Raw genomic sequence first — 17,557 nt, forward strand, 5'->3', positions numbered from 1 at the left:
GTCGATCAAAAATTTAATGCAGATCTAGTTGATACCCGTGGGAAATCATTTTCCCTCCGAACCATCTCGATGAAGTGCGCCGTCTTCGCTCTTTCGTGGCCATGACTGACGTCTTTTTGGCAGTGTAGTCAGAGAAATCAACAGAATCAATCAAGTAGAACTCGACTCTGCTACAGGAACCGCGTCGTGGCATGACGACTACAAAGACTCGGCCTATGTCTTCGTCGGCGGTCTATCGTACGACCTGTCAGAAGGAGATGTTATCACGATATTCTCCCAGTGCGCCTCCTACACGCTTCACTTCTTGTAGTGGCCCCTGATATCCTTCACCAGGTATGGAGAGATCATGGATGTCAATCTCCCCCGCGACAAGGAGACCGGCAAGACCAAGGGATTTGGCTTTGTCATGTACGAGGATCAACGCTCAACCGTCCTTGCTGTCGACAATCTCAATGGCGCAAAGGTACTGGAACGGACACTGCGGGTCGACCATGTCCGTAATTACAAGCAGCCAAAGGTAAAGAACGAGGACGGAGAATGGGTTGATGCCGAAGAACAAAGTTTGAATGCGAAGCCCCAACTTATCGCTAACGGTATCTACGCACTCTCATTGCCTGCCTGTTGCTCAATACTCAATGATACTACAGACGGCCAAGATCATTCTGACTCTTCTGAATCTTCTGGTCCTGATATTGACCCCGAAGACCCTATGCGCGACTTTCTCATTGCTAAGTGGAAGGAAGAATGCGCAGCAAAGAAAACCAAGAAGAAAAAGTCCAAACGAAAACCCAAAGATGAAACTCCGGAGGAACGTGCTGCAAGGAAGGCGCGGAAAAAGGAAAAGAAACTCAAAAAGCAAAAATCTCAGGGTGTCAAGGCGGTTGAAGACTTGCTGAGCTCTCTCACTCACCGTGAAACCGATGAAAGGTCGAGGGCGACGCCTCCAAGTCGATCAGCCCCTCGATCCCGTCGGTCCAGAAGTCGTACGCCTGTTCGCGACAGGATGCCTCCCCCAGACAGACGTGAAGCATCCGGCCATAACCGAAGGGATTACTCCGACGATGACCGGGGAGTTGACGACCGCGATCGCCATAGCCGGGCTCGGCGCCCACCTGTCGACTGAGGCCGCTGACCCTGCTGTATTGTGGTGTCATCAGCTCTCATTATAACGTCTGACAAGTTCTATCAAAATTGATAGCTGTATGCGTATCTGCCCGGAACACCAAATATTTTACGCTGGTATTCATTTATGATTCAGACAGGTATATCACTCTACCAGCTCGCGCCTGTATGTCCTTCCAGCCTTTCGAAACAGGATTACCCCTGCTTCTTTGGGCTTTTAAGTTGTTTATTGTGGATTGGCATCATATTTTTGGCTTAGTTACCTTGTCTTCCAATTCCATCTGTTATTGTCCACTCAGTCGATAATTCTGTCCCTGACCGTTGCGGAACTGGCCCTGTATTAATCGCCACGGTGGATGGTGCGGGCCCTCAAAATAAAAAAAAGTAGCGCATTCTATTGGGTCGCTGCGTCTTTGTTCGTCAATACCTACCCTTTCTTCACCACACCCACTATGGACCTCCCTGGCAAAGCCATGCAAAGACGCCGTAGAAATGTTTTCTCGAGTACGTCTGCACTGACCAACTTCCTTTTCTCTCGCGCTCATACCGGGATAGCCATGATGAACCGTGATGACAATAATTGTGAACCACCGGACCCAGCCAACACCGTTACGGATCGCCTAAACACACTTCTGAACAGTACAGGGCCTGGCTATACCCTTCAACTCTGTCCCGGCGCACAATATCTCATTCAGGAGCCCCTCTTCTTCTCGTTCCCAGACCAAGAAATAAGCACGTTTGGTTATCCAACAGGAGACGACAGAGCCACCCTCGTTGTGAACGGACCAGTTGCGAACGGCCAAGGGCATACAACTGCGGTAGACGGCACGTGTGCCAATTGTTCAGGAGTTAAGTTGCGTCATGTGCAGGTGGGATTTCGGCTACATATTTCCCTCCAGGTTTAATCTCTAATAACCCTACAGATAGATGGGACACGGCGCAGTGCCCCGCCCACACAAGGCGGTGCCAATATTGAAATGGGAGGCCCCAATTCTGGTCAGCTTATTGAGTTCGTGAGGTCTTTCGACCCAAGGAGCTGGAGTTGCATGCACATTGCCGAGGGCCCGTTAACTTGCAACAATGCCACGATACAAAACAATGATATTGGACCTTGTGGCTCAGACGCTTTTCAAGAATGGGCAGATGGCATCAGCTTGTCTTGCAAGAATAGTGTGGTTCGGAATAATATGGTGCAGGGTGCTACGGATGGAGGTATAGTTGTTTTTGGTGCCCCGGGATCCCGCATCACCAACAATACTATATGGATTGTTAATGTAAGTGCCAATCTACCTGTGAGCCTCTTCAGATTCTCAGATTTGCCTTGAAGCAAACTTTACTTGGAGGTATCAACATGGTGGACTATGATCCCTTCCAAGGAGATTATACCGATACTGTCGTGCAGAATAACGTCATTTTCGGTGGGTTTGCTAATGAGTCTCCGGAGCCGGGGGAGAAGTTGGGCGTCAACACTAATGATGCTATCATCAAGTGCGTATTATAACTGAGTAGCAGCTCGTCCTACTAATCTCCAGCGGTTTTTTCTCTATCTAGGATTGGAATTGCCATCGGCCCACGTTCTTGGTTCGGCGAACGTTACGGGGCCAATGTCTCTCACTCTGGCACCGTTATTGGAAACTCTCTTACCGGCGCTTTCAGCTATGCAATGGCTCTAACGTCCGCTCAAAATTTCACGGTTCAGGGCAACATACTATTCGGCAACACTTCCTTTATTGGCGCACGAGGGCCCAACTGTAGCGAAACAGATACTGTACCTACCCCTGCAGCTTTCATTCTCGACACCAACACGACAGGGTCGTTATCTGTCCAAACAGGTTTTGAGGCGATACGAGACGGTGACTCTTTGACATGTGTCCTACCCCCTAATGGTGGTGATTTCTGGCCATTTGGTTCTGATCCGTCATTCCCTCCCAGTGCCCCAACTCCAAAGAATCCACCGCGACACAAAGCTGTTTCGAGCGGAGGTATTGCGGGTATTGTCGTCGGCTGCGTGCTCGGTTTGATCGCCGCCGCCGTAATGGCGTGGTTGATTCGCCGCTGGATGTTGAAACGCAGAAGAGCTGGAAAGACTTGGAACATCAGCAAGCCTCTTCCTTCCAAGTTTTGACCGGCTCAAAACTACATTCGTTTTGATGTTCTATACCCATTTTTTGTCCTAGACGGTGAATATTTATAGACCGATGGAGAACGAGATGATGGACGTTGATGTTACATTGATAGTTGTTGTACTAATTATCCTATCCCAGTGTAATAATATTACAGGATTGCAATTATAGATATACATATAGGGTGACTAGCGGAGATCGATGTTTGTAGAGAAATTAGTAAATGCTAAAGTATGAGCTACTGTAGCCAAGATAGTCAGCTTCGGAGGACACATTGCCGTGATGCATCACGTGACATGGAGACAGCGATGATGAGACTGAGTGCCAGCCAAGTGCCGGCCTTGACATCGACCAGTCTTGTCATCCGACCAACACTTTCCCTCTCGCCTATATCCTATTGCGTTCTTATTAGAATATGGCTGCGGAAACAGAGACAACGTAAGTCAAGTATTCTTCGAGGCTGCTTGCGCTTTTTTCTCATTCGCAGCTCAAGGTATCTCGGGGTAACCCCACCAATATCGACGTCGGTTTCTACAGAGCGAGAGAAGGAGGTCACCATAACTCTCATGGACGAACTCAGGCGGCAGAATATGTTTGAAACAGAAGACGAGTCACAATTGAGGTGGGTTCTGCAACCATCATCCTTCCGTCTTCAGGCGCCCGTCCATCCGCTTTGCCTGGTCAATGCGCTGTGCGTTACTCGGTTCGGAAATCTCCAAACTGCTGTACGGGACCGCGAGATCCTGTCGGCTGCATGTTCGCAACGACAAATTACCGGCTTTTGGTTACGAGCTTCGACTGTATCGCCCCCCACCACCTTTTCAATGCATCGGCTGGCGGATACTTACTTCATGTAAATCACAGAGAAATTGTTTTGGGCCGTGTCGCTCAATTGGTCAAGAAATTTGTGCACAAAGTTGCGCTCTTAAGGGGTTTATCTGAATCAGCAGCCGATTCCGCTGGTGGAAAGATATTCACTTTTGGGTCATATCGACTAGGTGTACATGGACCTGGCTCAGACATCGACACCTTATGCGTCGTCCCCAAACATGTTACCAGAGACGATTTCTTCGAATACTTCGAACCCTTGCTGAGAGAGTTGGATGGTGTGACTGAAGTTGCGGTACGAAACTTAATTCATTGAATTGTTTGAATTATTAACGGCTGAAACTCGGGGGCAATAGGGCGTTCCGGAGGCATACGTACCCGTCGTGAAAACGAAAATTTCTGGAATACCATTAGATCTACTAATGGCGCGGATGACATTGTCAGCGATACCAGATGACCTTACACTAGATGATGATAACCTATTACGAAACATGGATGAACGATGTATCAGGAGTCTTGGAGGTTTGATCTCTACTTTTCGATTCGAGAGGTTCGATATGCTGACCATATTTCGTTAGGCTCCCGGGTGACTGATGCAATGCTTCGACTAGTTCCAGACGTACAAGTGTTTCGAGATTCTTTACGGTGCATCAAACTTTGGGCGAGACGTCGGTGATAACTTTCCTTCCGATGGCTGTCATGACTCATCTAATTTTAGGAAGAGCCATTTATTCCAATGTTAACGGATTTCTTGGAGGCGTTGCATGGGCAATGCTTGTGGCTCGAATCTGTCAGCTCTACCCGAATGCTACCGCTGGTGCCATTGTTAGCAGATTCTTCATAATCATGTATCAATGGTAGGTTGTTTTATTCTCGTATCAATTCCCTTTCTTACATGTATGTCATCAGGTGCTGGCCGCAGCCAGTACTACTCAAACAGATCGAGGACGGCCCGCTCCAAGTCAGAGTCTGGAACCCCAAGGTGGACAATGTCCCTGCTTTTTGTTTGATACCAAAGATTGACTCATCATTTTTAGCTATATCCGTCTGACCGCTCTCATCGAATGCCTATAATTACCCCTGCTTACCCCGCCATGTGTGCAACCCACAATGTTACGGAATCAACACAAATGATTATGACAGAAGAGTTCAAAAAGGGTATGGTTTTTTGTTCAAGCTTTGATATGCCACCTAAAATCGCTCGTCCAAGGTGCCGACATTGTCGACAAGGTCATTGTTGGAAGTGCATCCTGGTCAGATCTCTTTGCGAAACATGATTTCTTTCACAAGTATCGCTATTACTTGCAGGTGATCGCTTCAACGGGCAATTCAGATCTTCAGATCAAATGGTGTGTCCAATTTTGGATCATCCTCTGGTGTGCTCAACTGGTATCAGGGCGGGTACTGTTGAATCTCGAATACGCCAATTAATCATGAAATTGGAATATGTGGAATCTTTAACATTGGCGCATCCTTTCATCAAGGGCTTTGATCAAGTCGCATATTGTCTCAATGAAGAGGAAGTTCGTGCGATTGCTCAGGGGGAAACCTCCCCCGCTATCGCCGCACGTAAGAAAGAAGACGTGGAAGGAAAAGAGGGTGCTGGGCCCGTATACTCAACTACGTTTTACATCGGGCTCATGATCGAACCCAAACAACGTACCCTCTTTCATACCTCCCGTTCAACGAGAATGTGCTGACATTTAATTGTTCAGCTGGCTCCTCTGGACCTCGACGATTAGATATATCCTATCCTACCATAGAATTTACCAAGCAGGTCAAGCTGTGGGAAAAGTACGATGAATCAACCATGGGGCTGATTGTTCGTCACATCAGGAGGTTTGGTCTTTTGTACTTACTACTACTATTTCATTGTACTAAACGATATCAGCTCTAGTCTTCCTGACTATGTTTTCGATCCTGGAGAGCGACCACCCAAAGTCACCCAGAAGCGGACGAAGGTGAGTGTTATGGGAGTTGCGAATGAAACTTTCTAATGAGTTCCTGCCTTTCAATTCAACAAAGGGACCTGGCAAGACACACAACACCTCACCAGATATGCCGAACAAAAGACAGCGGTTCGTCTAGTGAATATGTGTCAAACTTTGTAGCCCTTAAACACACCCCTTTTCAGATCCTCACAGTCGGTGACAACAGACCTTTCCCTCAAACAGGCAGAAAATGGACATGCGGCACCTGCAAATCGAGTACCTGTCTCTGAGGTCCCTCCACCACCGCCACCAGCAATGAAGGAGCATACAGATCTTAAGACTCCACAACTACCTTTTGGCGAGAATGTCGGTGTTGTAACCGGCGTTGTAGCGGCACAATAAGTTTGGACCTTTCGATTCTTCTCCAAAGTATCCAATAATATCAAAACATCAAGAATCATGGATTCTGAATCTAATAGCAAAAAAACTACACTTCTTTTTGCCTTGGTTTTTGGGTTATTTCGGTTGATCCTTTCTTTCGACAGGAAAACAAGGACAAAGGGTGCTGCTTTCTGGTCTCTCGAGTCCTAGCTCATTCAACGGGAACGTTCTGGTACGGGAACTATTTTTTTTTCGCCGTCATATGCAGTTTGTTTAAATCGATGCTACTTGTATCCTGTCGTGGCGTATACCGGGTCGTTAAAGTGTATTTTATCTTTCATCAATAGTATTCTTCCTCGTGCGAGCGCCGCCAGATCATCGACTGAGGCTACCCTAAATAAGAAAATTGCCGTTTGGACATGGACCTGTTTAGTGTTATTGTGTGTACATTTGATCAATGTTGAAGATCAGTGACCTTGAACAAATACATCTGCCACCACATGCCACCTACTCTCCGCTCCGCAAATTCGTCGCCAGCAGGCAAATCCGCCATTCCGGGCGCGTCACCAGGGCGCAAAGTGCCGACATGCTCCAAATGTGGACAACTACGGCTAGGTCACCCAAGGACCGGGTGTCCTTCCACGGATCCCCCTTCCAAAGACACCCGCACAGAGGCCCAATTGCAGGACAACATTAGCGGCGCCTTTAGTTCAATGCATCTTGACGCGTCGCCGGTCAAAGACCGCCGTAGGTCGGGAGTAGTGCTCCAACAGAGCGAGACGCTCGCATCTATCTCTCCTTCCGCCGAGGACATGCTCAATGATCTTACACAGCCAGGTTTCTTTTCGCAAGAAACCGTCCCAGATGATAACAAAAGATCAAAAGATAGTGTCTGCACACCACATCAAGTTAGATATAAATCTGGACCAAAGATATTAATGCCGGGAACTCTCGCGGAGCCCTCTTGGGAGTCCAGCATTGAAGGGTTCTCGGATGACGAGAGGGATGGTGAGGGCTTGAAAAAAGGGACAAGTCCTTCGAAGAATTCACTAGGCGTGCAGACGTCCTTCGCGTCATTGGAAGATGATACTTCGCCATCACCGTGTGGTTCTTTCTCTTTGCCTCCGCCAGCCTCTTCTTCTACAACCTCTTCCCCTGAGCCCGTCCAACGCTCGGTAACGTTGGAAACTCGAGAGCTGCTTTTATCCTCACTTTCTCGAACATCTCCCGCAACTGTCTACACTCACAAGAAACATGAGCTTGAAACAGTCCTCGCTTCTGCGTTGACTGCAAAACTTCATGCCCGCGTGGTTGAAAACGAGAGTGATGAGGAGAACGTATCAATCGTCATAGGGAGTGACCTCCATGCGGTAGAGAAACGCAGAGAAGAACTCGCTAGATCGAATAGATCTCCCACTGAAGGTACAACCTATACTACCAACAATTTCATTATCAACGAATCCTCCAATAGCCGATCAGGATCTTCATCGAGAATTACAGTAGTGGCGAGCGCTGTGGTAGTCGGAATGATAACTGCGTGGGCTGGCTTGGCTTCATCAGCCTCATAGCCACTCGGATATAACACTGTATGAATAGGTAGAATCGCCGGTTCTTAGTGAGTGCTCACTGTGTACTGCTTTTCCTTGATCATGATGTTCATGAAACTCATAAGATAGCCATTAATAGATTCTCCGCTTTTTTGATTAATTATCCTGTTACGGGGCGATTTCTCGTGGAACGTCTTGGATACTCTAACTAGTTGGGTCGCCATCTCTTCTTCAATGAATAAACATTGCCCTTGATATTCCGTTAGTGAAAATCTTTCTCAAGTACATTTATAGATTCGTATATGCAATATAAAGCGGCATGGATAGAGACGAACGCTCAGGCCTTCAGGGATTGCACAGTCAAGCAATCGGGCATCGTCAAGCATTGCCACGCCCGGGCGGCTTACCAGATATTCGGTTTGTAAATTTGGTTTTAAATCAAAGGGTGTAGCTCTCAGGACTCGGGACTCACATCATCATCTATCAATCCTCCTCTGCAATGGAAGCTTGATAGATCAAGACGATTTGTTATACCGGTAGTCTCCTCATCATGTTCGTCGCCCGTGGCCGCATTACTGAGAACCGAACCAGTTGAATCTGGCCTAAAACTAAATTTATGATTCGGAAGGACACCAAACATTATTTGTAGAGAGTTTTTTACACGATTCAGTTAAAAATATCTGAATTAGATCAAACCTCCACCCTTCGCCGAAATGGAGAAAGGGGCCCAAACAAGCAGCATTTAGCTCGCGAGGCCAGAGTTGCCCTAGGACAACATAAGCTAGGAGCATTTAAAAACATACCAGTACAACAATTCATCATATCATCATTTCCAAGTTGATTGATCACAGCGAACGGTGACCCCCGCTTTGGACAATTTATTTCTGCCTGTGTTGCAGGCCGAATCGTTGAATATTCAAAAGGGGTCGGGTCGGACCGTGGATACTCCACCATCCATAATTTTACTACTATCGAAACACCCGAATCTTGCACTCGTATTTATATCAAAGCGGTGGGGCGCGTTTTCTCTTCGCTTAATTTGCTGGGAAACAACTTGAGAAACGAACTCTTCCTGAACTGTTTCATCCCGGAGTATCGTTTCCGCTGTAGGTTTCCCGGGCTGAAACGTCAATGATGATAAGATACAATGAACTTTGTAGCATGCACTACATCAGTGGTCCCATGAATAACTAACCGTTCATTGGTATAGATGGGATAAACTTTTCTGAAGCAAGGTTCACTGACGGTCAGATATGACAGTGCTCCTAATAATCCCCACTAAGCATTGATTCTGGGCCGCAACTCGGCACTCATCAAATGAGGAGGCCGTCGCTCTACCAACTTGTTCACACTTTGATACAGGTAACTTCGCCGTGAACGTTCACATCTATCCAACGCAAATATCCCTGTGCTTCTACTCATTAAAGCATATACATGGGATGGATAATATGTTCTATTTCATCCAACGTCACCATCGAAACACAAGCACTGGATTGCGCAGACCACATTGTTATTTCACCTTGTTCTGCATTTATCTTTCTTATAATAACATCGGGTTTCTGTGGATACTTCCAGGTTCTAGGATACCGTCAAATATTTCCCTCTGTAGTGCAGCTACCAGGGGAAAAGTGGGTTACAAGGACGGACCGGCACTACCTGTCCCACTATGGATGAATCGGGTCCAGATTGGGTCCTGTAATGCTGCACGACTCGGGTTGTTGGATAGACCATACCGGAAGGGAAATAATTGGTGGCTAACCATCCACAAACACACCGGAGGATGATCCGCTGATAACGTTATTATGAAAGGATTATCTTGATCAACGGCCAGTCAAGATGAAGCACGTAACGGATTTGTCCAATTCACAGCGAAAACTGCCGGTTAAACAGAGACAAGTAGAAGTGGGGTTGTAGAAGAAAAATATCTCAACATGAAACGCTTCAACGGAAGGATGAAAAAGAAACTTTGCTTGCGCCTGGAACACAAACCGCACAAACTCCCTTGGTAGCCTTTTGGGACTTTCTGGCGCTCATCTACCCGAGGAGAGAGGAATTAAACATAAGTCAAGCCGAAAACTAAGTCCCCGATCCCGATAACGGCTGGAGGGTCGCAGTGCACTCAGCCTGGCCATAATGAACCGACATCATAAAGGTTAAGTGCAGTTTCAAACAATGTGACATGCAGAAATGGAAAGCCGATGACAAGCACAAGCACAAGACTTCGAGAGGGAAGAGCAGACGTCAACTAGATTTCTTGCATAGGAAAGACTAGTTGGTTGTGGAGTCTAGTCGAATTTAATAACCGTCCGGTCCGTACGTGTCTAGACCCCTCCTCTGGCGAGTAGAATGTCGGCTAAAGAATGTCGACACCACATGATGACCGTAGCTGCCAAGTCCATCAGGTCTGGGTCTTTACGGCACTAGAACTCTTTTTCCAAATTACCGTCGTGTTCTAGATTCGAGTATTCCAGTAAGGGCGCAGGGCTGAAATTGGAACTAAGCTTTAGGAAGGTGGTCCAGACTCATCGGAAACCATCCGTTCGACAACTTCTCTGACTCTTCTCGCGTCCAACCTGCCACGGCTTTGTTTTATAACGACTCCAATGATCTTGTTTAAGACGCCTTTGTTACCGCTTCTGGCAGCTTTAACTTCAGAAGGCAAAGCCAATATAGCGTCCTCGCACAGGGTTATCAAAGGATCTTTATCGCTTTCAGACGAGGTGGAAGCAGGTGCGGTTGAGGGTATCAGAGCCAAGAGATCTTGTTCTTTTGCGATTTGGAACACAGAGTCCGACGCAGGCTTTGAGAGCATGTAACGGATAAGTTGCTTTCCTGCCGTACCTGTTAGCACAAGCTGTAGATTAGTAACAGATTGCGTTTATATATTCCGTCAGAATATCGTGAATGTAAACTTACCCGTGATGACTTTGCTTTGAACCATATCAATAAGTTCACCAAGTTGGGCAGAAGATACGGTATTTTCTCGGAAAGTTTTGTTCTGTGATGCAAGTTGTCCAAGGAGCTCATGCGTCACCCTGTCGCCACGTATGTTCAATTCTTATCTTATTTTCGAACGCAATGAAGCTTACCAGTTGGCCACCAACTTTGGATCTCTGCGCTTTCCATTACCGTCACCCGCATTTTTGACAATTCGATCGAAATATTTTATAGCACTACTTTCGCCCGGATCTTCGCCGTCATACCTGACATCACGACCATTATCGATGTTCAAAAGAACATCAACATCACGGTCAGAAAGTGCATACGCGTCCTTGAGACGCTCGCGTGCCGTCCACGGTAACTCAGGCAGTGTTGCACGAATGTGTTCCACGCGCTCCTGGAGTACAGATGAGATAAGATAGAAGACTTGAAGCTTATACATACATCGCTTAATCTTAGGATGCCAAGGTTTGGGTCAGGCATGTACCGGTAATCCGGTGCATCTTCTTTTGAACGAAGACGAAATGTTTCAAATGTTGTTTCGTCAAAACCACGGGTTTCTTGTTCGACTTGGGCCTCTGGGGACGAAGTCAACAAAGCGGCTTGCCGACGGATCTCATAATCTGTGAATTCAGCTCCCGTCAATGACGTAAAAAGGGGAAAAAGGAAGAGAAAGACATACTGATGGCAGCGGTAATGAATTTGACACTGTTGAGGTTTTTAATCTCACAGCGCGTACCAGAACCTGTGGGCATGCCAAGTCGGTTGAGGGAAACATTGATGTCACAACGAAGGGAACCCTGGAATAGACGAAGGAAATGAATTGAGGAGCTGCTGAAGTTTTCTAGAAAATAGCATACGTACATCCTCCATGTTTCCATCACTTGATCCTATAGCACGGAGAAGAGATTGGAGGGTACGAACATATGACGCAGCCTCCTCGGGTGACCTAAGACATCAAGAATAATAAGCATGACGAAATAGAAGGCATGCTGAACGGAATCTTTACCGAAGATCAGCTTCGGTGACAATTTCCATTAGAGCAGTCCCGGCTCTATTCAAATCGATATGCGATGCATGAGTCTTAGGAGCATATGTAGATTTTGCGGTATCCTGGATTTAGTAGGAAATTCAGTTAGAGACGACAGATGATTAATTGTTTTTCGAAGACGGAAGAATTTGCCAAGAGCCTCACCTGTTCAAGCTGAATTTGCTTTATTCGGATGGGCACCCAATCACCAACTGGTTGACGGATGTAGAGAACACCGTCCTTCGCGAGGGGTGCTAGTACCGATATAAAGGAATAATTGCGGTTAGATAAAAAGAGGCCTGACCGTATTGCTGGGTTATCTGATAACCCGAAGGAAGATCGGAGTAGAAGTAGTGTTTACGATCGAAAGTGGACTGCGGCTGGACGCGACATTGAAGCGCCAATGCAGTACGTAGTGCAAGGTCCACGCAAACGGGATTCAATTTCTAAGTAGCAACGGTCTGAATGATGTGAGGATAAATTGAACGCCTGGTTAGCTTACAGGTAGAGTTCCAGGAAATGCAGCGTCAAAGACAGACACGTTTGTATTTGGGAGAATACGCGCCGAGTACTCAGAAGTCAAAGAGTCTGCTAGTAGCATCCAGTCACGGTGTTCGAGTATATTTGTTCGTGGACGCACGGGAAAAGAGCTTGCGTCTGGACTTGATTTGGGCGTGGGTTTCTACACCAACGACGACTTGCCACTCTGGCCAGCGCTGGTCGTTCTTCGCGAGTCGATAGCTTCGGGCATCATGAAGGAGCCTTTTAGCCACAGAGCCGAATCCCGACATAGCGGTCGAGGATGTTCAAAAGCAATGGCGTGGGATTGATGGCATCTTGATCCATGTGGCATGTTATCAGTTGAGGAGCAAAAGCAACCCTGGCGTTAGATAGCTACTGCCAGATTTTGGAGTGAAAGTGGATTGCATTGCAGGTTATTTTGATACCGATATGTCTATATACGATCGATAGACCGGTCTTCTCAGCTTCGAATGAAGACAAAAATCAATATTCTTTTGAGACTGACCTCCAACTTATGGGGATGGCGGCAGACGCGGGAAAGACGAGATGGATTAAAAGATACTGCGGGACATGGGTCGCGTGGAAGAATGGAATACACGGCGATACTTAAGGAAAGGAGCCTCGAGAGGAACTAGACGAGCCTGGCCCCCTCATCAAATCCATCAACGAAAACAGTATACAATTTATTTTGTAGAAAAAACATATCAAGGTGCCGGCGCTTGACCTCTTCTACCAATGCCTGGCACTCACGCCCGAGACTTTTCTCCAGACAACATCGATCCTGCAAAACATATCAAGCGCCTCAAGGCGGTCGTGGACGACATGCCCTCCTCCAGCTCCAGCTTCGCTGCTAACCTCTTTGATCACAACACCATTGCTGCCCACAACAACTCGTACCACAACAATTCCCCTTTCAAGCACTCCGTCATAGACAAACTCTTCCAGGATGATCTTCTTTCCAAGGTCAAGGACGAATGTTTGAGCATCAACTTTACCGAAAAGCAAACGGATATCTACAAGGTGGGTCTCTATTTCTACTCCGGCCCCTCATTTTTTATTTTGCGCCAGGTTCACCAAACCGGTGACCTCGCCTCCCTCAATTATATCAAGCCCGAGGAGCGAGACCAGCTTGCAAATCTCTTGACTCTCCGCGATGCGCTCTACTCAGCCCAGTTCCGCAATTTTCTTCGAGCTGTCACCGGATGCGGTCCTCTTTCTGGCATCAAACAGGACATGTCTGTCAACTCGTACAGAAAGGGCTGTCACCTTCTCAATCACGACGATGTTATTAGTTCTCGACGTGTCTCTTATATACTGTACATGCCCATTACCCCCCGTCATACATGGCAGAAGGAATGGGGCGGCGCCCTGGAGCTCTATCCTGTGATCAAGGGTGAGGATGGCACACCCGTTCCCGACGTGACACCTTCAAAAATCATCCCGCCGAGTTGGAATCAATTTGTTTTCTTCGAGGTTCAGCCAGGTAAAAGCTTCCATTCTGTAGAAGAAGTCATCGTTGGAGGTGAAGGCGACAATCGTAACCGGCTTAGTATCAGTGGATGGTTCCATGCCGCACAACCGGGTGAAGAAGGATATGTGCCCGAGCAGAATTCTACCTACAAAAGCTCCAGAGAGCAGCTTGTATGTATCCACTCTGATTCGAAAATTTTTATATCTTATACCGTGGTAGCAAACAACAAGTATCGAGTTCACACCCTATACGCCCACCGACGAAGAAGCTCTCGCCTTTGCTACAACCTTATCCGATGATCATATCGCATTTCTCTCGGAGTTCCTCAACCCGGTGTACCTCCAGCCTAGGACCATGCAGGCACTCTCAGCTCGCTTCGTCGAAGAATCTTCTCTTGAATTGCACCAATTTCTAAATAACCCGCTATCACAGGCTCTTCAACCTCGTTTGCGCGAATTGGATGTGAAGGACGGTCTAGGTCCTGATCGGCCACTTACCATCCCAAACCACACAGCAGGAGTCGCCTGGCAGCCTCCAACGGGTGTTGATCGCGCTTCATATTTCAATACACGCCCCCATAGCAACGATCGGACAAGAAGTCCCAGTTTCTCTCCAAACCCAAACTGGATAATCCGCGGCCCACCGCACAAGTGGCGCTACTGCACTCTTTCCCCAAAATCGCTACATAAACTTGAAGCTGTCACACCACGCTCAGCACATGCATCCCCTGTTGAAATCATGCGATCACTTCAAGATGAACTCTTCCCTTCCGATGCTTTTCGTGCATGGCTGGCTATTGTTGCTGGGCTGGTGCCTATGGGGTGGATATGCGAAGCTAGACGATTTAGACCTGGCTTAGACTACACTTTGGCGACGAGTGAAGCGAACGAAGCAAGGCTAGATGTTGTTCTTGGGTTGACACCCGAGTTGTGTGACATCAAAGGCTCGCGAGGAAACAGTAAGGATGTCCAAACGAACGATTGGCAAAGCTCTGATTGGGGTGGTTGGGAGGTGCGTCAACATGTGTGGCCACCTTGAACTTGCTCGATTGATATTCACGCCATGTCTCTAGTGTTATATGGCTCCTCACAACGAGGATGACGACCCCACCGTATATAAATCTGGGAATAGCAGCCAACTTCGAAATGAAAACATTCGGCAACGCTCCTCGAAGTCAAATACCGAAGATGCAGATCAAATGGAGGTAGAAGAAGAAGCAGATACATATGGAAATGACGATGATAGTACACTGTTGACAGTGCATCCTGGATTTAATCGGCTGCTTTTGGTGTTGAGAGATGAGAAGGTGATGAGGTTTGTGAAGTATGTTTCTGCTTCTGCGGAGGGATCTCGATGGGATGTATGTGCTGAGTACGAGGTGGGCGCACTTCAACCGGATGACGATGATGATGACGCCCAAGAAGGATGAATTGAGTTGGGGCACTTGATTCGCATATTTCCGTTCTTTCAATTGCACACTGCCTTACTTGTTCACAATTCGTTCTTTGTATATCCTTCCCGTAGATTAGATACAAAATCTAACCGTGAACGCAGGACGTCAACTGAAGTGGATTTCCGATACGATTAAAACACGCTGCTCAAATATTGAAATCGTATGCAGGTTATGAGTCTATGCAGTGTGTATAACAATTGGAGCGGGAATTTAGATGGTACATAATATAATGCAATTGTAAATCCGAGGGTAAACTAGTAAGAATATGATAAAATAATTTTCTGGTCGTCGCGGATTGGATAACGTCCAAGCTGAATCAAGGAAGATGAAGAAAAGTAAACGATCAAGCCCAAATATCATCGAGAAAATCATCTCCTACAATCTCATTCGCTTCGAGTAATGTCGTATCAAACCTCCCGATTCCCAGTGATGACAGCGACGTATTCCGGCTCCAGTTTTCCGCCACTTCTGAGCCTGCCAGTGAAAGTAGATCTTCATCCGATTGCATAAACGTGCTCGAATCCTCATAGAACCCGTCCCATTCATCATCGCCCACTGCACACGTTGGAGCGCCCAGATTATGGCCGTAGTGCGTCAATAAATCATCGCTGTGGAACCAGTCGATCGCTTCTTCCATTTTGGCCAGCCATTTCCGAAGAACTCGGTTTGTCGGGGTCCTTAAAACTCGAATACCATACCAAGTCCCTAATTTCGGCGCATACCAAGATGAACCATCTGCAGATGCTGATAAGTGGGAAGGAGAGAGTGTAGGAGAGTATTCTGGTCCCAAATCCCCCTCCATCGTGGCGCTCTTGCTCTTCATTCGTCCCGTCTCCCATCCCCAGGATTCGCTCCCCGTCTTTTTGTGATTGGCGTTCATGGGCAAGGCATTGATGAAACGCGAAATTGAAGGTAACGTATATCGCGACTTTTGAAGTTCGACAGGAACGCTTTCCCTCGACGTGTGAACGCTAAGTCCATGCCTCAGTCGTACGAGGTGAAAAATCATTGCACAATACCAAAAGCAATTGCTCGTGAGGATCTGGTATTCCGGTTTTGCCTGCTTGAGAGTACAAGCGAGGATGATGAGTTCGAAAAGATAGAGAGGTCGCTGTTGGAGATTGGATTCGCGATGAGACGTCGCTGGAACGTGATTTGGATCGAGTGTCGTTAGAGATTCAATTGAGTCGTCGAACGGAAATTTCTGATCGAATGTTTGATTGTCAGCAGAGTCACATGGAGATGAGGGGGGTGGAAGCTGTAAGACCGCCACAACTTCGTCTTCTTTGTGTACCCATGGGTTCGTGAGAACGCGTACAGGATCCTTCGTGGGTCCTCTTGAGTCATGAACCGAAGGGGTGAAAAGAGAAGCGGGTGTTTTCGCTCGGCTCCAAGCCGCATCATTCGTTTGCTTTGAAGTCATTCGCTTTTGAGTGCATTGCTGTAACCAAGATCGTCGTTGCTTGATAGGAATATCTGCTTCGTAGTCAACAACTCTGCAACTTCGTTAACACGGAATTCCATGCTGGCCTGTCTGTTCACTTGATCTGTCGTGGGGAACACGACTGCGTTCGAGCATAAGATAGAGAGTCTGCGAATCGGGACCAATATCTTCTGTGTCCTTTACAATGGCAACTGCATATTCATGTCGCGACTTCCTCCATGTGGCTTTGAGGATTCTAAGCTCCGAGACGTATAATCGATACATTCTACTTCTCGATGGATCCATCAGGGAATAGAACCAAAGAATTATGTTGAGGTGGTGAACATCCACGTTTTCGAGTGTCGAAAGGCGATCCAGCATTTCAAAGGCGGTGTTTCAAGAAAGGGAGTGAAAGGCAATTGTGGCGGCAAGCAGAAAAGTCCCAAGACTAAAAGGTAACTAGACGCCCAACCGGGAAAGTGCGAGGTGATAGCGTCCATTCGAGAAAGAACAAATGTCCTGGGCTAATAAGCGAGATTGCTGTGAGGATACCACGAGGCACCATGATTTATCACGAATACCTCACTGGTACCTCATGTAGATAGCTTTGTTTTCGTCCCTGCGTTGTACGGGAGAACAAGAAGGTCCCAATGCGTGTGCTAAAATAGAACATGATTGTCGGAATACCCCGCGTAGATCAAGTCGATTACGGTGATTGCTCAGTATCTTGCGTCTACCAACGCAGGGCATGCAAGGCGCACGCCGGCAAGTGAGTAAGCTCTGGGT

The 17,557-nt window shown here is 47.2% G+C and overlaps 7 protein-coding genes across 7 annotated transcripts; 5 read left to right on the forward strand and 2 right to left on the reverse strand.

Annotated features, from left to right (window-relative positions):
* Positions 1–63: 63 nt before the first annotated feature.
* On the forward strand, positions 64–1,387 carry AGABI2DRAFT_195726 (hypothetical protein). Its single transcript, XM_006456655.1, has 4 exons — positions 64–74; positions 124–279; positions 334–593; positions 648–1,387. Exons 1-4 carry the CDS (start codon positions 70–72, stop codon positions 1,121–1,123), a joined length of 897 nt encoding a protein of 298 aa, XP_006456718.1. The 5' UTR covers positions 64–69; the 3' UTR covers positions 1,124–1,387.
* Positions 1,388–1,679: 292 nt separating this feature from the next.
* AGABI2DRAFT_78419 (hypothetical protein) lies at positions 1,680–3,247 on the forward strand (the record flags this gene model as incomplete). The annotated part of the gene is made up of 4 exons (XM_006456656.1): positions 1,680–1,991; positions 2,046–2,396; positions 2,450–2,610; positions 2,674–3,247. 4 exons carry the CDS (start codon positions 1,680–1,682, stop codon positions 3,245–3,247), a joined length of 1,398 nt encoding a protein of 465 aa, XP_006456719.1.
* Positions 3,248–3,591: 344 nt separating this feature from the next.
* AGABI2DRAFT_195729 (hypothetical protein) lies at positions 3,592–6,757 on the forward strand. The gene is made up of 14 exons (XM_006456657.1): positions 3,592–3,683; positions 3,739–3,867; positions 4,110–4,368; positions 4,430–4,595; positions 4,652–4,741; positions 4,792–4,930; positions 4,983–5,055; positions 5,111–5,231; positions 5,284–5,422; positions 5,470–5,732; positions 5,789–5,912; positions 5,965–6,034; positions 6,099–6,151; positions 6,208–6,757. Exons 1-14 carry the CDS (start codon positions 3,661–3,663, stop codon positions 6,404–6,406), a joined length of 1,848 nt encoding a protein of 615 aa, XP_006456720.1. The 5' UTR covers positions 3,592–3,660; the 3' UTR covers positions 6,407–6,757.
* Positions 6,758–6,885: 128 nt separating this feature from the next.
* Positions 6,886–7,953, forward strand: AGABI2DRAFT_122613 (hypothetical protein; the record flags this gene model as incomplete). Its single annotated transcript, XM_006456658.1, has 1 exon — positions 6,886–7,953. One exon carries the CDS (start codon positions 6,886–6,888, stop codon positions 7,951–7,953), a length of 1,068 nt encoding a protein of 355 aa, XP_006456721.1.
* A 2,209-nt stretch (positions 7,954–10,162) lies between these two features.
* AGABI2DRAFT_211794 (hypothetical protein) lies at positions 10,163–12,693 on the reverse strand (the record flags this gene model as incomplete). Its single annotated transcript, XM_006456659.1, has 11 exons — positions 10,163–10,773; positions 10,849–10,967; positions 11,022–11,269; positions 11,317–11,495; positions 11,555–11,672; positions 11,737–11,821; positions 11,882–11,985; positions 12,068–12,156; positions 12,207–12,348; positions 12,405–12,490; positions 12,543–12,693. 11 exons carry the CDS (start codon positions 12,691–12,693, stop codon positions 10,436–10,438), a joined length of 1,659 nt encoding a protein of 552 aa, XP_006456722.1. The 3' UTR covers positions 10,163–10,435.
* Positions 12,694–13,159: 466 nt separating this feature from the next.
* AGABI2DRAFT_146467 (hypothetical protein) lies at positions 13,160–15,324 on the forward strand (the record flags this gene model as incomplete). The annotated part of the gene is made up of 4 exons (XM_006456660.1): positions 13,160–13,444; positions 13,493–14,065; positions 14,115–14,906; positions 14,968–15,324. The coding sequence occupies 4 exons, from the start codon at positions 13,160–13,162 to the stop codon at positions 15,322–15,324; spliced, it is 2,007 nt and encodes a 668-aa protein (XP_006456723.1).
* A 367-nt stretch (positions 15,325–15,691) lies between these two features.
* On the reverse strand, positions 15,692–16,771 carry AGABI2DRAFT_146468 (hypothetical protein; the record flags this gene model as incomplete). The annotated part of the gene is made up of 1 exon (XM_006456661.1): positions 15,692–16,771. The coding sequence occupies one exon, from the start codon at positions 16,769–16,771 to the stop codon at positions 15,692–15,694; it is 1,080 nt and encodes a 359-aa protein (XP_006456724.1).
* Between the last annotated feature and the right edge of the window lie 786 nt (positions 16,772–17,557).

The sequence above is a fragment of the Agaricus bisporus genome, assembly GCF_000300575.1.
Source record: "Agaricus bisporus var. bisporus H97 unplaced genomic scaffold AGABI2scaffold_14, whole genome shotgun sequence".
Taxonomy (NCBI): domain Eukaryota; kingdom Fungi; phylum Basidiomycota; class Agaricomycetes; order Agaricales; family Agaricaceae; genus Agaricus; species Agaricus bisporus.